A 20011-nucleotide genomic window follows, 5' to 3' on the forward strand; every position below is an offset into this window, starting at 1 on the left:
AAAGTGTTCATTGAACAATTCCACTATGTCCTCTGCATCAGTCACTCTATTCCCATTTTTATCCCACAATATCATTCTTCCACAGTCATTTCTCCTCCTACTGGCCACATAGCTAAAAAATTCCCTAGGATTTTCTTTGGATCTTAGGGCCAATCTCCTCTCATATTCCAGTTTCGCTTTCCTTACCACACGAGTCACTCTTCTGGCCTGTGTCATATATTCCTCACGCATCTCTTCACCTGTCTCCTTATATCTCTTCCATAGCCTCTTTTCCACATGCAGTTCCTGTTTAATATTGTTTGTCATCCACTTTACACCAAACTGTTTCCTATTCTTCACTTGTGGAATACAGCTTACTATTGCTGCTAACAAATATTTCTTCACAATTTCCCAAGTACTAATGATATCCCAGCCTTCCAATTCCTTCCTCTATGAAACTTCTCCATGTTGATATCTTTGACTATTATGCATCACTGATAATGCTGCATATCTATTCATCTTCCATGTCAAAACCACATGGTCACTCTCCAAGTGGTGGGAGAGATGTCATCTCAGTTATTATCAACTCTTCTGATGCTATGACGAAATCCAAAATTCTTAATCCTCTTGTTCCCTCTATTACATGTTGCCTAAGTCAAGAATTGTAGAAATTCCATTCCCTTATTGCTACATGCATTTTCCTCTCCCCAATTTATACGGCTATAGTTAAAATCTCCCACAACAATCATTCTTCTTGCACTTGCCAAGCTTAACTGTCTAATCATCTCCTGGTCCACACCCTCTGTAGCAACATCCCACTAAATATCTTGTCAAGCCCAGCTCTACCTCACTCTGTATGCTTTCAAAATCATTAGTGTCACTGCCTTCCAAAGCCTCCCCTTTTAGAGGATATAAGCCATCACTTATCATAAGCAGTACTCCACCACCATGCTTTCCCTTCCTATCCTGCCGAAAAATGCTGTATCCTGCTACTTCTATTTCTGTTATTATATCCTCTTCTGTCAACCATGTCTCAGTGATCCCAGTAATCTTTGGTCTGGCTGATGCTATGAGTGTCACCAATTCCTCTGCTTCATTCCAGATATTACTGGCATTAGTATAAAGCTTAAAAATGCCACTGTTTCTATACCTAGCATTATCCCCTTTAGACTGAACTGGGCTCAGCATTACTGGATGTTGTCCCCCTTCTTCCAAGCACCCATTCCCATAAGAGACCACCCCTGCTACCATCCACCTAGGGTATTCTAGTTTCCCTGCATTGGCTCACCGACTCATTCAGAAAACAGCAATCTCTCCAGATGCCTACATCCTTCCTCATTCAAATGCAAGTCGCCTCTCGCATACAATTCCTTTCTGTCCTCAAATGCCCTCCAAGCATTCACATATACCAATTCTCTCTTCTGACGCATTCTAGCTATTATTCTATTCAATATTACAGCTCTTCTGCTCAGCTCGTCACTATCATACCTAGGCCACATGCACACTATCTTTCCTCTCTGCGTTTTCTTTTGTACAACCTCAAGCAAGAATCTCATATCTCTCGCTGTCCGATTTACATTGCCTCTCAAGTCATTCATTCCTACCATCACAATTATCTCATCCGCCCTTTCACTCCTCTTAATTGCCATAGCCACTCTTTCTATTGTTCCTCCAGGCAAACACTCCTCACACATCCTATCTTGCACACCACGGATTATTGAGTCCCCATACATCATACCTCCAACCACTCTGTTCCTCGATTGCTCACCTGCGTCCCTCACTCTCTTCTCTAACACTTTCTCTCTGTGTTCCCCTACTTACTTGTCTTCCTAACATCACTCTATCCCTGGTTCCAATGCTCCCTCTCATTCTTCTCATTCTCTCTCTCTTACTGTTTCCATTTGCTCCTCTTCTATCATTCCCATAACTCTCTCTCTCTCTTACTGTTTCCATTCTCTCCTCTTCTATCATTCCCATAACTTTCTCTCTCATTCCCTCTCTTCTACTGTTCCTATTCTCTCCTCTTCTACCATTTCCATAACTCTCTCTCATTCCCTCTCTTCTACTGTTCCTATTCTATCATTCCCATACCCCTCTCTCACTCCTACTCTGATTCGCCTTGAATTCATCTCTTCCATTCATCTAATCTCATCTTTCACACTTCTCATCTCATTCCTGAGACATTCCACCTGCTCTTTCAGCTCATCTATTTCTCTCTGCAAGTCAGCCACTCTTGTTTGCCATTCATCTTCCCACTTGAGACCTTCTCCGAAAACGTCACAATCATTCAACCTTTCCACATTCTTAATTTTTCATTCATATTTCTCTTGCCCTCTATCATACCACTTGTCTCTCTACATGGAGAATCTCCCACCTCTGATTCAACGAGGTCAATTATCATCATCTCTAACTCACCATGTTCCTCCTACTGCTTGCATTTTGCACATATATGTATTTCCCCTTCTCTCACCGGCCACATATAAAACCGCCAGGATGCATACATTCCACAAGTCCTGCATGCCACAAAATCCCTTATTATGTCATTCAAAATGGAGTCCTTAAATGGGGGAGGACTTGGTGATACGCCCTTTGCAATTGGAGCTGACACTGCCGCTATTATTCAAAACAGTGTCAAGGAACTAATGCAACTAAATTCTAAATAAGTATAAGTAAGAATAACTATATAATTAACTATAAGTAAAAACCATATTTACGTATACTAAATATCTAAATAATGAAAACTTATCTTCTTCTTAAACTTGTTCTTTATCTTCTTCTAAGACATGAACAAGAACTTCATGAACTCTATTGATCTTCACTTCTAGTTGATGAGATTCGATCAAGACTGAGATGGCTTAGACATGTGAAAAGAATGGATGAGGAGAGAATGGCTAAACAAGCATTCAAGATGAAGCCTAATGGAAAGCGATCCAGAGGTAAACCGCAGATATGTGGGAGAATAATATCCAAAAAGATTTAGATGAAATGGAAATTCAGAACTGGAATGAAAAAGTTCAAGACAGAAAGGAATGGAAGAAGCTGGTGCATGCAGCTAAGAACCTTAGAGGTTTAACTAGCTAAAGAAGAAGAAGAAGCAATCTGAAACAGATATTTACCTTTTTTTGAATGATGCAGTTAATGATCCATACATTTAACTAGTTTAACCATTTTTCTAAGTTATCTTTATCCTGATGAAGCAGAGTGAAGCATCTGAAAAATAAGTTAAATATAAATAAATTGCTATTTACACTGGACATTGTGTAATCCCCATCTCCTCTTTCATATTGGCTCAATAGCCCATTAGAGCAAAGTAATTCGGCATTTTGTAGGAGAAAACAAGTTTCTGGGAGAAAAAAACACACCTTGATACCACTGTATGATATTGGCTAACTTACCCTTCAGGTGAAAAGTCTTGATAGAGGTTCTTTGCATCCTAGATGTGATTTGAATCAGGTCTTTCCATCAGAAGGACACTGTCGATACTGACTGAACTATGGAAGCTCTTTTGTGCAATTATATGTAATATTTCAGTTGCTACCTGTACAATAATGGGATGTTAAATCAAAGAGTTAAACTGTATTATGAATTACATGCTTTTTTTCCATTATTATTATTACTATTTTCTATTTTACCTTCAACCATGAAGGGAATGCAAACACACCCCAGGCAAGATCCCGAATTCTAATGTTCCCCTGGAATACATTTGTTAGCCATTTCTGACAGCAAGGATGAGCTAAAAAAGTTCTATTTTTAGCATCAGCAGCAATATCTACTGCAGTCTTATAGGACCAGTCAGCACTTTCTTCATATAATACATCATAAGCCCTGCAAGGAGCTTCATTATAGCATGCATCAAGAACTGCAGTTGCCATTTCTGCAAATTCCCTAATATAAATATGTACAAAAAAGAAGATATGTAAATATAAAATCACAGTAATCACAATAAAAAGTTAGCAAAATATCAGTACTCTTCTTCAAATTTTATAGTAACATGAGAAGTAAACTAGGGGAGTGTCTTTTGCACAATACACCCAAAATGAAGTTTACTGCTAGGTGCATTAGTGTTTAGTTTTGGGTTGCTCAAAGTTTAAGTAATTGAAAATTATTTGTTTGTAAACAAAGTTTTTGTTTAGGTGCAATCTAAAATGCTACTGAATGCTGCAAGTTCTCACTTTTGAAATTAATTATTCTTAGAAGTCACAAGATTCATTATTAGTTATCTAACCCATCAACCATATCACCTACAACACCTGTTTCCAAATATCTGATCTGTTGTAAATTATTGATGTTCTCACACAAAGAAAAAAAAAAAATTGGATATACAGAATTAATAGAAGATCGCAGGATTTCCTTTAAATAGTATAAAGGATAACAAACCAAAATGGGATAGTTAGTATAAGGAGTCAGGATAGTGGTGGCACTAGGAGGGACTTTTGCAATTTATGTACACTAATTCCAGGAGTATTAGGAACAAGGAGGAGGAATTTTTAGCCTCAGTTGGCTCTTCCTGGCCACAGGTTATTGGCATTAGTGAGACATGGCTAACAGAAGATGATATAGTTAGTGGGAGAGAATGTGAAGGGTATAGTGTGTTCAGGAAAAGCAGAGAGAGAGAAAATAATGGGGGGGGGGTATTTTTATTGATAGTCGATAAACTGCAGCCAAAGAGAATAGAAGTTCAACTGCAGGATGGTGAAAATAGCATATTTGAGGCTATCTGGTGTGAGATTGAGGCCAGCAGAACAAAATATACAGTTGGGTGCTGCTACAGACCAGGTGATGGAATAGATGATGGAGATAGTATGCATAGGCAAATAGACTCAATGAGTGGAGGATAGGTAATTATTATGGAGGATCTCAATTATGGTAACATTGATTGGAAGGAGGAGAGGACACATGGGAGGAAGGAAATGGATTTTGTGCAGTTACTAATGGATAACTACCTCAGACGGCATGTAATGGAATATACTAGGGGTTCAGAGTGCTCAATCTAGTAATTGTCTGAGAATTTGACTATAACAAATATGACCACGCTGCCATAAAATGGTGAGAGTGATCATAAGTCTTGACCTGGGAGATGGCTAAATGTGTAGAATTTTCAATTAAGACAGGGTATATGTGGAATTACTGGGTTGGTAACTATGACAAGCTTAGGAGATTGCTTGGATCAGTGCCATGGCATGTAAAACTGCAAGGTCCGGATGTTGCTAGTGCATGGGAAGTAATAAAGGAGTGTTTGAGGGAAGTAATGCCTGACTGCATAGCTAGTCTGGAGAGTAAATCAAGTGGGAGTTAAATGGATGAATAACACCATTAAGCTTGAGCTGCAAAAAAAAAAAAAAAAAAATTGTGGAGAGAATTTAAGGAGAAAGGTGAAAGATATTGCTAATAATTTTAAAAGTGATTTGATGAATAGGATGCCTGCATAAGGAGTGCTTAAGGGTCAACACAGTATAACTGAGAGGAGACCTCTACATAGCCTTTAAAGGCATGCAGAGAACCAACCAGGGCTTCTGACCTAATGTCCAATCCTCACCTTCTCGTGGTGCACCCTGTTGGGTATCTACCTGGATAATGAATGAACGAGGATGGGCTACCAATTTGGGATTTAGCCAACCAAATTGTATTTTTATTGGCTTAAACCAAAATACATAATGATGGTACAACATGATAAAAATTTCATGCTGACTGGAGCATCACCTGGTTAAACAAGGCCTTGTTGTTTTCGCCAGGGAACCAGGGCAAACAGCGAAAAGTTCCAGTAGTTTTCAGCTACTGGAACAAATCTGAAAACACACCCCAACTCAACATCACCAGAGTCAAAGATCAGTACTATCAACATAAGAAGCCTGAATGGCAAAGAAATGGAGCTAGCTGAGGAATTAGATAAGTACCAGATCGACATAATAGGAGTGACTGAAACAAAAAAGACAAAAACTAGTGAGATCTTTCTGAGAAATATATACAAAATGTTATATTCAGGCAATGACAATCAAGCAAAAGAAGGAGTAGCCACAGTATTCAACACTAAATACAAGGCTAATCTTCTTGAATGGCAGGCAGTCTCAAGCAGAGTGATGTGGGCAAATATCAGAATGGGGAACTGGACGATGAGACTTATTTGTGGCTATGGTAACACAGCAGGTTCTACTAAGGAAGAAGTGGAGGAATTTTTGATACTTTAGAGAAAGCAACTGACGCAATGAAAAAGGAAAAGTTGGTCTTTGTTGGGGATCTACATAGCAGAGTAAGAAATGAATTTGGAGAAAAGAGCAAAGCTAATAATAATGGCAAATACCTATTGGATTTCTGCTCGAGACATGGACTGGTTATTACTAACACCATGCTCCAACATAAAAATTTGCACAAATTCACATGGAGAGAAGAGGCAAGGAATAAGAAAAGTCTCATTGTCCATGTTATTGTTGATAGTGATGTTTTCTCCCAGGTGCAGGACATCAAAGTGTACTCTCATCACTCCTTGTCTCAGTATTTCCCATAATGCAAAGCACATCTCCTTGCAGATATGTATAATGCTGCATTAAGGGAAGGGCCACTACCGAGACCAGTTTCGACCATTATTGAGGTCTCATTAGTGGGAGCCAGACCCAGAAGTGGTGATACTAAGGCAGAAGCAATGGAGAAGTCATATTTACCTATACGAGTTGCCAAAAGGTGTACCACCTTATTATTAAATTACTCTGGATTTAGAGAAAGATGTTGGAAGTTTTTTTTTCCACTTTTTTAGATTATAATAAATTTAGTTTAATCCTTTATTCAAGTGTAGGCAAACAAAGTTTGCACCTGAAGTATCTTCAGGACTGAGGCAACTCGTGGTAAAGGTGGACCAAGCGCTCATCACTCCTTGTCTCACTATCTCCTATTAAGGCAAAGCACATCTCCTTGCAGACATGTATAATGCTATGCATTAAAGGAAGGGTCACTACCCAGACCGGTTTCGACATTTATTCAGGTCTCATCAGTGGGAGACAGACCCAGAAGTAGTGATACCAAGGGAGAAGCAATGGAAAGTCATATTTACCTATATGAGTTGCCAAAAGGTGTACCACCTTATTAGTAAATTACTCTGGATTTAGAGAAAGATGATGAAAGTTTTTTCTTCCAAATTGAAATAAATATGAATTTAAAAAAAAAAAACTTCCAATATGTAAGAAAGTTTTAAAGTGAATAAAAGTTCAGCAGCTCTCAGATGTGAACTGCAGACTAAAATACACAAAAATTATTGAAGAAAAAATGAAAGAGTTTGAGAATAAGCCTGTGTAGCTCAATGGATGTGGTGTTTGCCAACCACGGCATTTGGCCGCACGAAGGAAGACTTGGTTTCGAGTCTAGTCGGCGACTAGAGGAAATTTTTCTAAGCCTTTTTTAGACCGGTTCCCGAGTTAGTCGATCTCTGGGACAGGCAAGCAGGTTTTTCCTCCCGGAAACTCGGGTTTTTCGTCCTGTAAACTCGAGAAAATCGACCGTAGAACCCACATTATTTCAGACATTAAATATATTGTGTTAGGGTTAGGGACCACGAAATGGCGGCACATTTGAGCCGTCTCTCTTCACTGAGTACCGCTTAATTAGTGATAGCCTTGGGCCATCTATCACTGATTGGTACCAGTGGAGATTGAACTGCCCATTCAGTCTCCAATAGTTAGATAGGGCTAAATGGCCTCGCCTACTCCCTGTATACGGGAATAAAAAGGCATTAGCTGATTTTTTTTTTTTTTTTTTTTTTTTTTTGAGAACCGCAACCAAACCTTGGAGATTCAATGGCAAGCCTTGGAGAAAACACTGACTGATTCAGCGAGAGAGGCATGCAGTGAGACTATCTGCAAGGATAGAAAAATCAGAACTCCATGGTGGACACAGGAAGTTAAAAAGACAGTGAAGGAAAAGAAGAAAACAAATCAAATGTTCCTGGCAAATCAGTCAACATGTGCTCTTAGAAAAAACAGAGACAAATGTAAGAAAGCTAAACTGTGTAAAACTAGCTAAACAAAAGTCATGGGAGGACTTTGGTAAGAACATAGAAAATAAATATCAAGAAGGTGGCAAGATATTCTGGAGGTTGTTGAAGAAGCTCAGAAATGGAGGAAAGATGCTGTAAAAGGAATTAGAGATGATAAAGGTGACATGAAAATGGGAGAAAAAGATATCCCTGAAGTATGGATTATTACTTCGAAAAATTGCTATATGAAACAAGCAGTGATAGCACAGTGGTAAAAAACACTCAACACGCATATAGTCAGGAATACATATCCATATGTGAAGTAGAAAAAGCCATCAAAGGCCTGAAATGTGGAAAGGCAGCAGGAGTACAGGTTATTTGGCCAGAAATGCTGAAGTGTGGTGGTATAAAAGTCTTACAATGGCTGCACTGCACAGTTCAGAAAGCCTGGACGAGGGACGAATTCCCAATGACTGGAGAAGAGCTCTCATAGTACCCATATATAAAAAGGGAAATAAAACTGAATGTGAGAATTACAGAGGCATTTCATTACTGAGTGTTCCTGGTATATGCAAGTATACTTCAGAAACAACTGAGAAGAATTGTGGAAGAAAAGCTTGGTGAAGAACAAGCTGGATTCAGGCCAAATAGAGGCTGTCAGGATCAGATCTTCACTTTACGACAAGCAGTTGAGAAAGCATCGGAATATAAAAAAGATCTATACTTAAGTTTTGTCAATCTGGAAAAGGCATATGACAAGTTGCCAAGAGAGAAGCTATTAAATATGCTACAGTTATATGGTGTCAATGGGGCATTATATCAAGCAATACTTAGTCTTTATTTGAGTTGCAAGTCAGTTAGAATTGAAGGAAGTACAGGAAGGTGGTTTAATGTTAAATGTGGTGTGAGACAAGGATGTAATTATCCCCTCTGTTATTCATTATCTATATGGATCACATTATGAAAGAAAGTGGTATTAAACATGATATCAAAATTGGAGATGTTAATGTCAGCTCTTTGCTTTATGCAGACGATGTTATACTTCTAAATAAATCCGCTACAAGTCTGAAAGATTCCCTGACTAAATTGAATAACGGTTGTAATAGATATGGTATGAAGGTCAGCAATAAAAAGACAAAAACAATGAAAATAGGCAGAATCATTGAAAATGTCAACTGCTTTGTGAACGGAGAACCTGTGGAACAAGTAAAACATTTCAGCTACTCAGGCACGATTTTTAGTGAAGATGGTAAATTAAATATGTAAATAGACAACAGAATCAACAAAGCTGGTATGGAAGGAAGTCAATTGAATAAATTCATATGGAATAAGAGAGAAATTAGCCAAAACACTAAATTAGCTATATACAAGACAGTTTTCAAACCAGTCTTAATTTATGGATCTGAGAGCTGGGTCAGAAGTAAAACACTTGGACAAAGACTAGAGACTGCAGATATGACAGATATGACTAGAGACTGAGAAAGATTAGAGGTGTGAACAAATGGCATTAATGGCAATATCATATTAAAAATGAGGATATTAGGTATTAACTTGACATTGTTAGCATCCCAGAATGCAGCAGAGCTAATCTCAGGTGGTATGGTCACTTAAATAGAATTGGCAAGGAAAGATTAGCAAAACAGTGTTCTCTGGAAGGTTGGCAGGAAAACCGCCCAGAGGAAGACCAAGATATAGGTGGATTGATATGGTACAAAGTGCCTCAGGCAATAGAAATATAAGATCTGATAATGTTGGAGTCTTGGGAAGTAACAGACTGATTTGAAGGAAAATTGTAGATAGGAAGTTAGTTATGATGTAAATTTTTCATATAGTACCATCATATCCTGTACACCCCTTGAGGGTACATGGCAGGAATTTGATGATGATGACGACTTAAAAATTTGAAATTTATCAGAGAGCTTATGAAAATAGAACCTTCTGCATCAGAGTTGCCTTGGTTTGCATTATTTGAAACAGAACGCTTCCCAGAAGTTCATATATTCACCTTTTATTAAAAGTTAGCTCTAAGCACTAATTAAAATGACAACTCTAAGCATTAGATTACACACACACACACACACACACATCTGGACCTACACACATGAAAGGTAGGTCACAAGACCAATAGGAGTTAAGTGCCATGTGCGGACAAGAGAATAAGAATAGGAATTTGTTAAGAATTATAGACACGTAAACACAAGATTATTTTAATATTTGCCAAATATTTCAGTCTGAAAATAAATATTCTGAAATATTTGGCAAATATTAAAATAATCTTGTGCTTACGTGTCTATAATTCTTAATCATAATGTCACAAGTGTCACTAAAAAGTAGAGGAATTTGTTGACTTGCTTATATGTCTCAATCATATCCCACCCCCCAACTTCCTCCTATTCACAAGGCTCTGCAACCTACATTCTCTCAATCTGTCCTCATATTTCACATTCCAAAGACACTGACCACCTTTGTGACTCCTCTTTGTACCCTTTCCAACATATCCGCATCACCATGAAAACCAAGCGACCAAATCTGTGCACAGTTTTTTTTGAACAATTGAAGATTGTATCCTTTGGGGAAGGCAGAGTGGAAGTGGCTGTTCCAAAGCACAGAAGTAGTGGGATGAAAGAGGAAGCAGCAAAGTTAGTTTTGTGGGTTTCAAGATAGATGGACAGTAAAAGAGTGTTGGTTGGCAGTAGTTCTTGTTCTAATGATACACCACCCCAAATATGGAAGTAATATTCCATGGTTCGGGGGGGGGGGATTTGTATAGAGTTAAGTAGCTGTGAAGATGAAGTAGTGTCTTGTGTTTAATAGTACAAGTTTTTTTGGCAGCTGCAGAAGCTATGATTGAAATGTGTTCATGCGAGGAATGGTTGGAGGTATAGGCCAGCCCAGGAAGGAAAATCTGATTATGTTTGGATATCTGGTATTATTGAAAGTTAGAAGAAGGAATGTCAGCACTTTCTTGTGAGAAATCAGACAGGACTGAGTTTTGGTGGCATTGAATTCTACAAGACTGCCCTTGCCTCATTGAAGATCGGAGTTCAGGGCACTGGTTGTGGCAGATCTTGAGGATTCTAACACTTGAGCACTACTGTGCCTTAAACTGAAGGAAAATCTGATTATGTTTGGATATCTGGTATTATTGAAAGTTAGAAGAAGGAATGTCAGCACTTTCTTGTGAGAAATCAGACAGGACTGAGTTTTGGTGGCATTGAATTCTACAAGACTGCCCTTGCCTCATTGAAGATCGGAGTTCAGGGCACTGGTTGTGGCAGATCTTGAGGATTCTAACACTTGAGCACTACTGTGCCTTAAACTGAAGGAAAATCTGATTATGTTTGGATATCTGGTATTATTGAAAGTTAGAAGAAGGAATGTCAGCACTTTCTTGTGAGAAATCAGACAGGACTGAGTTTTGGTGGCATTGAATTCTACAAGACCTTAAATCAGTCTACCACAACACACTCAGTCAATGCATTCCACCCACCAACCACTCTCCATGCAAATAACCTACTCCTCACTCCTCTGCTCACACTCTCCTTATGCAGTTTCCAGCAATTACCTATTGTTCTACCCCCCCACTCTCCCATTTCCATGAAAAATCTCCATGTTGATGCAATAACAACCCCTGACTTGCTTATATGTCTCAATCATATAACCCCCCCCCCTTCCTCCTAGTCACGAGGCTCTGCAACATTCTCTCAATTTGTCCTCATATTCCACATTCGAAAGACCGCTGACCACTTTTGTGAATCCTCTCTGTACCCTTTCCAACATATCCTCATCACCATGAAAACCAGGTGACCAAATCTGTGCACAATTATCCGTATGAGGCCTGATCAAGGCGTTATAAAATAGCATCATAACTGCTCTATTTCTGCATGTCAGGGTCCTCCACATCATTGCCATTATCCGATGTGACACCTTCACAACTTGTACAATGTGGTCCCTGATTTTCAGGTCCTTGTCCACCATTAATCCTAGATCTCTCATCTTCTCTACTTCCGTTAAAGTTCCCCACCAAATGTATACTTTGCATCCCATCATTGCTTACCAAATCTCAAAACCTTACACTTTGCAACACTGAACTGATAATTCCACATTCATGCAATCTATTCAAGTCCTCTTGTAAGGCCATAACATCCACTTGCCTCCCCAGCTTTGCATCATCCACAAACAGCTGCAATGGGTTTGACTAGTGTCTCACTAGTCAAACCCATCCCAATATTATTAACATACAAATTGAACAACAATGGTAACAGACCTCTGCAACACACCACTAATGACCTTTCTCTTCCAAGATACCCTCCATATACAACTTTCTGAATCTGACAGCCAGTCACTGATCAGAATTCTGTTATCCAATACCATCTGTTTCAATTTATATAAGAGTTTGTCATGTGACAGTCTATCAAAAGCCTTTGCAAAATCTAAGTACACCACTGCATATGCATTCTCCCATATCCAAGATATTTGTCACCTTGTCATAGTACGTAAGTTAGTGAAACATGATCTTGCCTTAAAAATCCATGCTGATAACAGAGAATACTGCTGTTATCAACCCATTTCTGCATCCTACTTCTCAGCAATCTCTCCAGTACCTTCACCACAACTCTAGATATACAAATATACAGTCACTGTGTCTAAATCTGAGTTTTAGACACAATGACTAAAACTCAACAGCCCTTATGGGAACCAACCCTGATAATCATCTCACACAATACAGTAGGCCTCTCCTCTGTAAAAGAAGATCTTATTGCAAAAATGTGTAAAGAACAAAAATGTGATATTTTATGTCTACAGGAGACACACAAAGGACCTCAACAAGTCAGACCTAAAATGGCTGGAATGAAGCTTATAAAAGAAATACCACATGAAAAGTATGAAAGTACTATCTTCACTCGGCAGGAGCTCCAGGTTACAGGATGCCTAATCACAAACCAAAATAACATAGAAATCCTTGGAATAGATCTGGATAACATTAGTGTTTTCTCAGTATATAAACCACCTAGTATAACCTTTGCTTTTGAAATGTCCCAGTACTTGACACAAAGGAAATCTGCAATTATTACAGGCAACTTTAACAGTCATAGCACACAGTGGGGTTATAGTGAAACAAATGAGGATGGAGAGTTAGTTGAACAGTGGGCTGAAAGTAATCAAATGAATCTTATACACGATCCTAAACAGCCATCATCATTTAACAGTGGAAGATGGAAAAGAGGTTATAACCTAGACCTTGGATTTGTTAGTAATAGAATAGCTAATCTGTGCACTAAACAGGTACTTGCACCAATCCCAAGTTCACAGCCTAGACCAATAATGCTGCAAGTTTTCCCACCAGTCCAACTTAAGGAGATCCGACTTAGAAGACGCTTTAATTTTAAAAAAGCTAATTGGGAACAGTTCTCAAGAGAATTAGACATAAACCTGACCAACATTTCACTCAGACCAGAAAATTATGGAAAGTTCCTCAAAGCTATTAGATGGTCTGCTATCAGGCACATCTCAAGAGGTTGTAGAACATGTTACATTCCAGGTTTTACAGAGCACAATGTGGAAATATATAAAAGATATTATGCCCTATGTGATAAAGATCCATTTTCATCAGAAAAAATTGATGCAGGAGAGGAACTTATAGCAGCACTGTCTGAAAAAAAGAAGTCAACAATGGACAGAGAAAATTAAAAGCTTAGATATGAAACACAGTAGCCGGAAAGCCTGGTTCTTACTCAAAAAATTATCTGGTGACCCCACAACAGCAGCAATCGAAGTTAATATAAATGCAAACCAAATTGCAACTCAGCTATCTCTGAATGGTAAACCAAGTACAGAAGGAAAAATACCTAAAGATTATATTAAAAAAGTTCGAAGCACCATTCACTAAAGAGGAACTAGAAAATGTCCTAAAAGCCTTAAAACCAGGAAAAGCTGCTGGTATAGATGATATCAGAAACGAGATACTAAGGAATCTGGGAGAAAAGGCAACAGAGTAGTTGTTAGAATTTTTCAACTTTTGTTGGAAATTTGCTAAAATACCCAGCATATGGAGGCAAATGAAAGTAATACCTATCCTGAAACTGGGTAAACCTGCTGAAGATCCAAAGAGCTACAGGCCTATAGCTCTCCTATGCACAACACTGAAGCTGTATGAGAGGTTAATCTTAAATAGACTAAGTCCAGAAATGGAGAAAGTGCTGATAAAAGAACAGGCACGATTTAGACCAGGAAGATCATGCACTGGACAAGTATTAAACTTAACACAGTTTATTGAGGATGGCTTTGAAAGGGAATTAAGCAACAGGAGCTGTATTTATAGATTTGACAGCAGCATATGACACACTAAATCTCAGAAAGCTTATAGTCAAAATTTACAGCATGACAAACAGTTATCAGTTAGTGGAGATATTTAGGTCGCTGCTGTTCAGCAGGAGATTCTTTGTTGATTTTCAAGGAAAAAAGAGCAGATGGCATATCCAGAAAAATGGTCTACCTCAGGGAAGTGTGCTATTTCTCCTCCTCTTCAATATATATATATTAATGACCAACCTATAAACCCATGGTCAAGAACCTTCTTATATGCAGATGACAGGGCAATAGCTTATCAAGCAAAATCCTTTGATGACATTGAGAAGTAGCTCACACAAGAACTAGAAACCCTTACAGTGTACTATAAGGAAAACCAACTGAAACCAAATCCTAGTAAAACCCAAATGTGTCTTTTCCATCTCAATAATAGGGAGGCAAGGAGAGAGTTGAATATAAAATGGAATGGTGTGAAACTGGTCAATTATCCAAATCCAACTTACTTAGGTGTTACATTTGATAGGATCTTAAATTATAAGCAACACATAGAGAAGACAGCAGCTAAAACTGAAACATATAATAATATTCTGCACTGATTAACATCATCTCGGTGGGGTGTAAATCCACAAGTACTGCACACCTCTTGCACTGGCACTCTGCTTTTCGACAGCCGAGTATGCTAGCCCTGTTTGGAAAAGATCATCACATGTCAAAATTATTGATAAGGTTCTTAATGAAACATGTTGGCATATTACCGGCTGCCTTAAGCCTACAAAAATTGACCATCTATACTCACTGTCTGGTATTGCACCTCCTCACATCAGAAGGACTACACAGAGTAGATATGAGCGGAAACAACAACTAAATGATGAACAGCATCCTTTGTATGGACATGTTGCAGCACATAGGAGACTAAGATCAAGGGAAAGTTTTATTCACTCAGTGGAACTGTTGGTTGATTCCATAAAAGCTACAAGGTCAACAATGTGGCAAGAGCAATCTCCAGAGGCTCTGAACTCAACCACGCTACTGGCCAGGACGTATATATATACATCCTAGTTTCCATGGATGTGAAGTGCATATTAAAATTGTAATACCATCGATATTACATTGAAATATATGAGGGATACAAAGAGTATGAGGATGTGTATTTGATCCATAATGGCCGGTAAGGTGGTTAAATGAATCTCTTCCTTCTGGCTTACATCTTGACTGGCAAAGATAAAAGACATTGAATAGACTTCCCTAATGGGCAGATCAAAGCAGAATATGGCCAGATGGGGCCACACAGAAAATGACAGCTGCTCATGTGGTGAAACACAAATCATGGATCATCCTCTGCAATACTGCTTAATAGACATTAATAATATATGTACCTAAGAAGATTTAATGCAATATAATGAAACAGCTTTAAAGTATATTAGTCACTATATGAGTAAAATTTGACATTTAATGTTTTTAATATTTCATACAAGTGGCATTTTTGTATTTTAATGTATGCTTTTAATCCAAATTCTTTTAATGTCTATTTCTTTAAATGAATGTGTTTAATCATTTATATATATGCTCTTAGATTTTCTGTAGTTCACACGAAATAAATAACCACATTTCCAGGCTTATAACAACATCCAGTTAAATAAGTCTTCCTCTCAACCTCCACGTTACATAATCCTGCCTAATAACCATTGCCACTATTTATCCCTTTCATGTCTACCTTGTGTGGATGTAATTTCCCCTGCTATCATCAGCAACACTACCCCCCCCCTTTCTTGTCCTTTCTATCCTCGTGAAAAATACTGTATCCTTCCATTTCTATTCCTGTTACAATATCATCTTCATTCAACCATGTTTCACTTACTCCAATGATTTTGGGGTGAATAAACTGAATTACTGAAACCATTTCATCTTCCTTATCACCTTTCTTTGGGATGGGCTGAATGTGGGCCTGTTTCCATACTGTAGGATAGATGCCAGTTGAATAAGACCAATTGAAAAAGCGATAAAGGATAGGTGCTAGCTCTGGTGGCACAAGTTTTTAATTTAATAGATAAGCTTTTCTGAAGAGAACATCCATAAACTAAGTCACTTCCCAAGTCAGTACACATGATCACTGTCACCAAATGGAGACAGAACAATCACATCTTTAACTAAAACCCTTCTGACTCTGATTACAGTGTGCAGGTTGATGCTTGCCTAGTTGTCAGTTTTTGCCTGCAACTGGATGGAACTGAGGCTTCTGCAGTTTTTATCTGGCAGAATCACTGCTAAGATTAATGGAGTGTAATGAGTTATAAGCTCCTTCAGGTTACTCACTGAGGTTAAAGTGATCTGAAGGATCACCTAGTTTTTGGATAAGATCCTTTACGTATACAAAGGTCTGAGTAGTGACCCTTCTCATAATGCATACCCAAAATGTGTGTGCATTGCATTATGGGTTGCTAAGGCAATTAATGGGAAGTTATTGACCTCTATATACAAGTAGCTTAGCCATGAAGTTTCTTCAAGTGTAAACTTTATTTGCTTACACTTGGATAAGTTGGAGGTGGAGTAAATAAGAGATCTGGGGGTGATAGTGGATAAGGATCTGAAACTTAGGGGACACATAGCCAAAATTGTGAAGACAACACAAAGGCTTCTGGGAATGATGCAGAGGATACTGACTTGTAGAAATAGGGAGATTCTTGTTCCATTATATAAGGCTTTGATTAGGCCACACATGGACTATTGTGTCCATATTTGGTCACCTGGTTTTCAGAAGGATGAAGAGATGGTGGAGAGGGTCCAGAGGCAACTAACTAAGGTAGTTTCTAACTTCTGGAATGTCGAGTATGAGGAAAGATTGAGAAGATGCAACTTGCAGAGTCTGGCGGACCGGAGGAGGAGGAGGAGGAGGGGAGATACGATAGCGGCCTACAAGTTATTAAAGGGTTGTTATAGGATCAATGCTGGAAAATAGTGGGAGATCAGGGGGAGAACCAGAGGTCATCCCTGGAGGGCTGTATAAGGAGGGTGTGAGTAGGGGAGTGAGAAGCAGGTTTTTTTTCATGCAGAGTTGTGAATGATTGGAATGCCTTGCCTGAGAGTGTGGTGTCTGCAGAGAATTTGAGTGTGTTTAAAGCACGGCATGATGAGCTGTGTGTTTGATAAAAGGACCTCCTAGATGAGTCTTTGACTCCATGGGATCTTGGGTAATAATAATAATAAAGGATTAAACAATAATATAATTTCTTGGCATATTTAATTTTTTGAGGAGGATTATTATTCCTCTTTACAAGGCTAGGATTTGGTTTCATCTTGACTACTGTGCACAGATTTGGTCATTTGGATTTCTTGGGGATCAGGAGACAATTCAGAAAATTCAGACATGTAGCCAAGCTGAAGAGTGGTCTGTGGAATGCTCCCCAAGAGGACAGATTGAAGATGTGTGGGTTGCAGAGTTTAGTTTACAGGTGGAAGAGAGGGAACATGATAGAAACCCATACATTACTAAAAGGGATTCTATAAGATTAATACAAAAGAAATGTAATACATGCAAACAATGGAGCAAACAAGGGAAGTTGTGTAAAAGTGTGGTTGGTTAGGGTGTAAGGATTAGATATTTCATTTGGAGAACAGCAAATGAGTGGAATAAATCACCAGAAGTGTTGTGAGAACCACAATGCTGAATGAGTTTAAGAAGAGCTATGATAGGTATTGTATGTAGAATGTTAGTGTTGGTCCCCCCCACAATGAGTTTTTTGACTCCATTGTGGGTATCTGTATAGCAATAATAATTTTTAGTAATTTGTTGAAAATCTAGAAAAATATAAGTAAAGTTAATTAATTTATTTTCTCTTGTAGTGTTTTATACCTTGAAGCACTTATCAATATGATGGCTTGTTACTATTAGATTTCCAATTACATTTCAAGTAATGTTAATTTACTTTATCATTAATAGATCATGATGAAACAATTAACTGATTTAATTTTAATGCAAAATAAATCTGTTTGCCTGTATGTAATACTTATTAAATAGTTAATGAATACTGAGGTGGTATAAACAGACATCTTCACTTAGAGACCTTCATGAAAGACTTTGTAAAGCCTGACTGTCCTAGGAAAAAAAAAAAAAAAAAACAAGACTTTTCTTTATTCCACATAATTATTAATCTTGCTTGCTAGATGTTCTTATTGCATTAACTTACTAGTACATACCTGCTTAATGCTTCCATTTCTAATTTCAGATTGCTTTCATACACAAATGGAATTAGTTTTTCATATATCATTGATAAAATTAGAGCTAGGTGGATTGGGTGATCAGAATATTTCCAGAGTGACTTAGCAAGTTTGACTCTATTAGTAAATACAGCCCACAAGGTAAGAATAGCTAGTGCTTTTCTCTCAGCTTTGCGATGATCAAAATGATCATTTTCAGAGGAGTGTGCAGACATTTGTAGTGCTTTAACATTTACAAAGTTAGAGATATTGGTCAGATCAGCAATAAGCCAGTTGAGATCAGATATGAAGTGCACTGAAATTTTCATTGCCTAAAAAAGATAAATCAGGAAAACATTAAATACTTGCATTTGTTTTTAAAATTAATCATGAAAAGTAATTCCTAAAGATTACAAGTGGTAATGAAATTTTGAAATGAAATATTTCATATTATAGCTAGCAAAAAAAAAAAAAAAAAAAAAAGTGCACAAAATAAATGTTACACTGCAAAAGCTCATACAGAAACATCATAAAGAGCTGAGACATTAAAAGATGTGGCTTAGCATTGAGCAGATGGGCATCAACGGAAGATAGTCATTGGAAAAGTGGTACAGATACAGACACTAATAAAGTTTACATAAAATAAATGATAGCACTTGTGTGGCTAGATTGCATAATAATGTGAAATGAATAGGTAGCAGTTAAATGAAGCAGTACCTAAAATGGACATGTTGGTTTGTAGATATTCAATGACACAGATAATATGTCTTAAGGAAAAGAAAATAACTTCCTTCCTAGGATTAAGATTCTGCTATGTAACTAACAAATTAAAAAAAAAAAAAAAAAAATGCACCTGGGGTGATCTCATAGCAGGTGTAGTTGTGTTGCATATTATTACTATTAGCATCTGATCTCCATAGAGATAAAGGACTCATCGCAGGAGATCCATGCTCTCTCATAAAAAAAACATCATCGAACTGTGCCTTAAATCCATTCACTGCATCTGCACCTATTCGCACATATGCATTCCACTCACTCAATCACTCTCCATGCAAAGAACCTTATTCTCACTCCCTCCTTATACAGCTTCTAGAGACAGCCCATAATTCTACCCTTAACTCCCTGTACTCTATGAAAACTCTTCTCCGCATTACTCTGGTAACAACCCATAACCAACTTATATGTTTGAGTGTCTTAATCATATCCCTTCTTTTTCTTGTATTCACAAGGCTCTGTAAGTTGCATTCCTTTAATCTCTCCTAATATGCAACATTCATAAACCTGACAATGACTTAGTAAACTTTCTCTGGACCCTCTCTAACATGTTCTCATCCCCTATAAAACCAGATCAAATCAATACACACATTAGTCCATGTGGCCTGATGAAAGCAATATATAATCATAATCCCTTTGCTTCTGCATGCCAATGTTCTCCACATTATTACCATAATCTGTTGTGATTTTCTTACAATTTTAGCAATGTGACCTCTAAACTTCAAGTCTCTGTCCATCATCACTCCCAGATCTGTCATCTCTTATGTATGTGCACAATGCCATAAATGGTTTCAA

The 20011-nt window shown here is 37.9% G+C and overlaps 1 protein-coding gene across 1 annotated transcript in view; it reads right to left on the reverse strand.

Moving 5' to 3' along the window:
- LOC150110639 (transient receptor potential cation channel subfamily M member-like 2) overlaps nucleotides 1-20011 on the reverse strand; it is a 658320-nt gene that overhangs the window by 432026 nt on the left and 206283 nt on the right. Inside the window, exons 11-12 of the mRNA XM_090403554.1 lie at nucleotides 18443-18774; nucleotides 3612-3864 (exon numbers count right to left, since the gene is read on the reverse strand). Coding sequence (XP_090259680.1) covers nucleotides 3612-3864; nucleotides 18443-18774 — 585 coding nt within the window. The remainder of the gene's footprint in view (nucleotides 1-3611; nucleotides 3865-18442; nucleotides 18775-20011) is intronic.

This window comes from Typopeltis vanoorti, chromosome 1 (assembly GCF_054136105.1).
Source record: "Typopeltis vanoorti isolate ZY-2024b chromosome 1, IOZ_Tvanoo_1.0, whole genome shotgun sequence".
NCBI classification, from domain to species: Eukaryota; Metazoa; Arthropoda; class Arachnida; order Uropygi; family Thelyphonidae; genus Typopeltis; species Typopeltis vanoorti.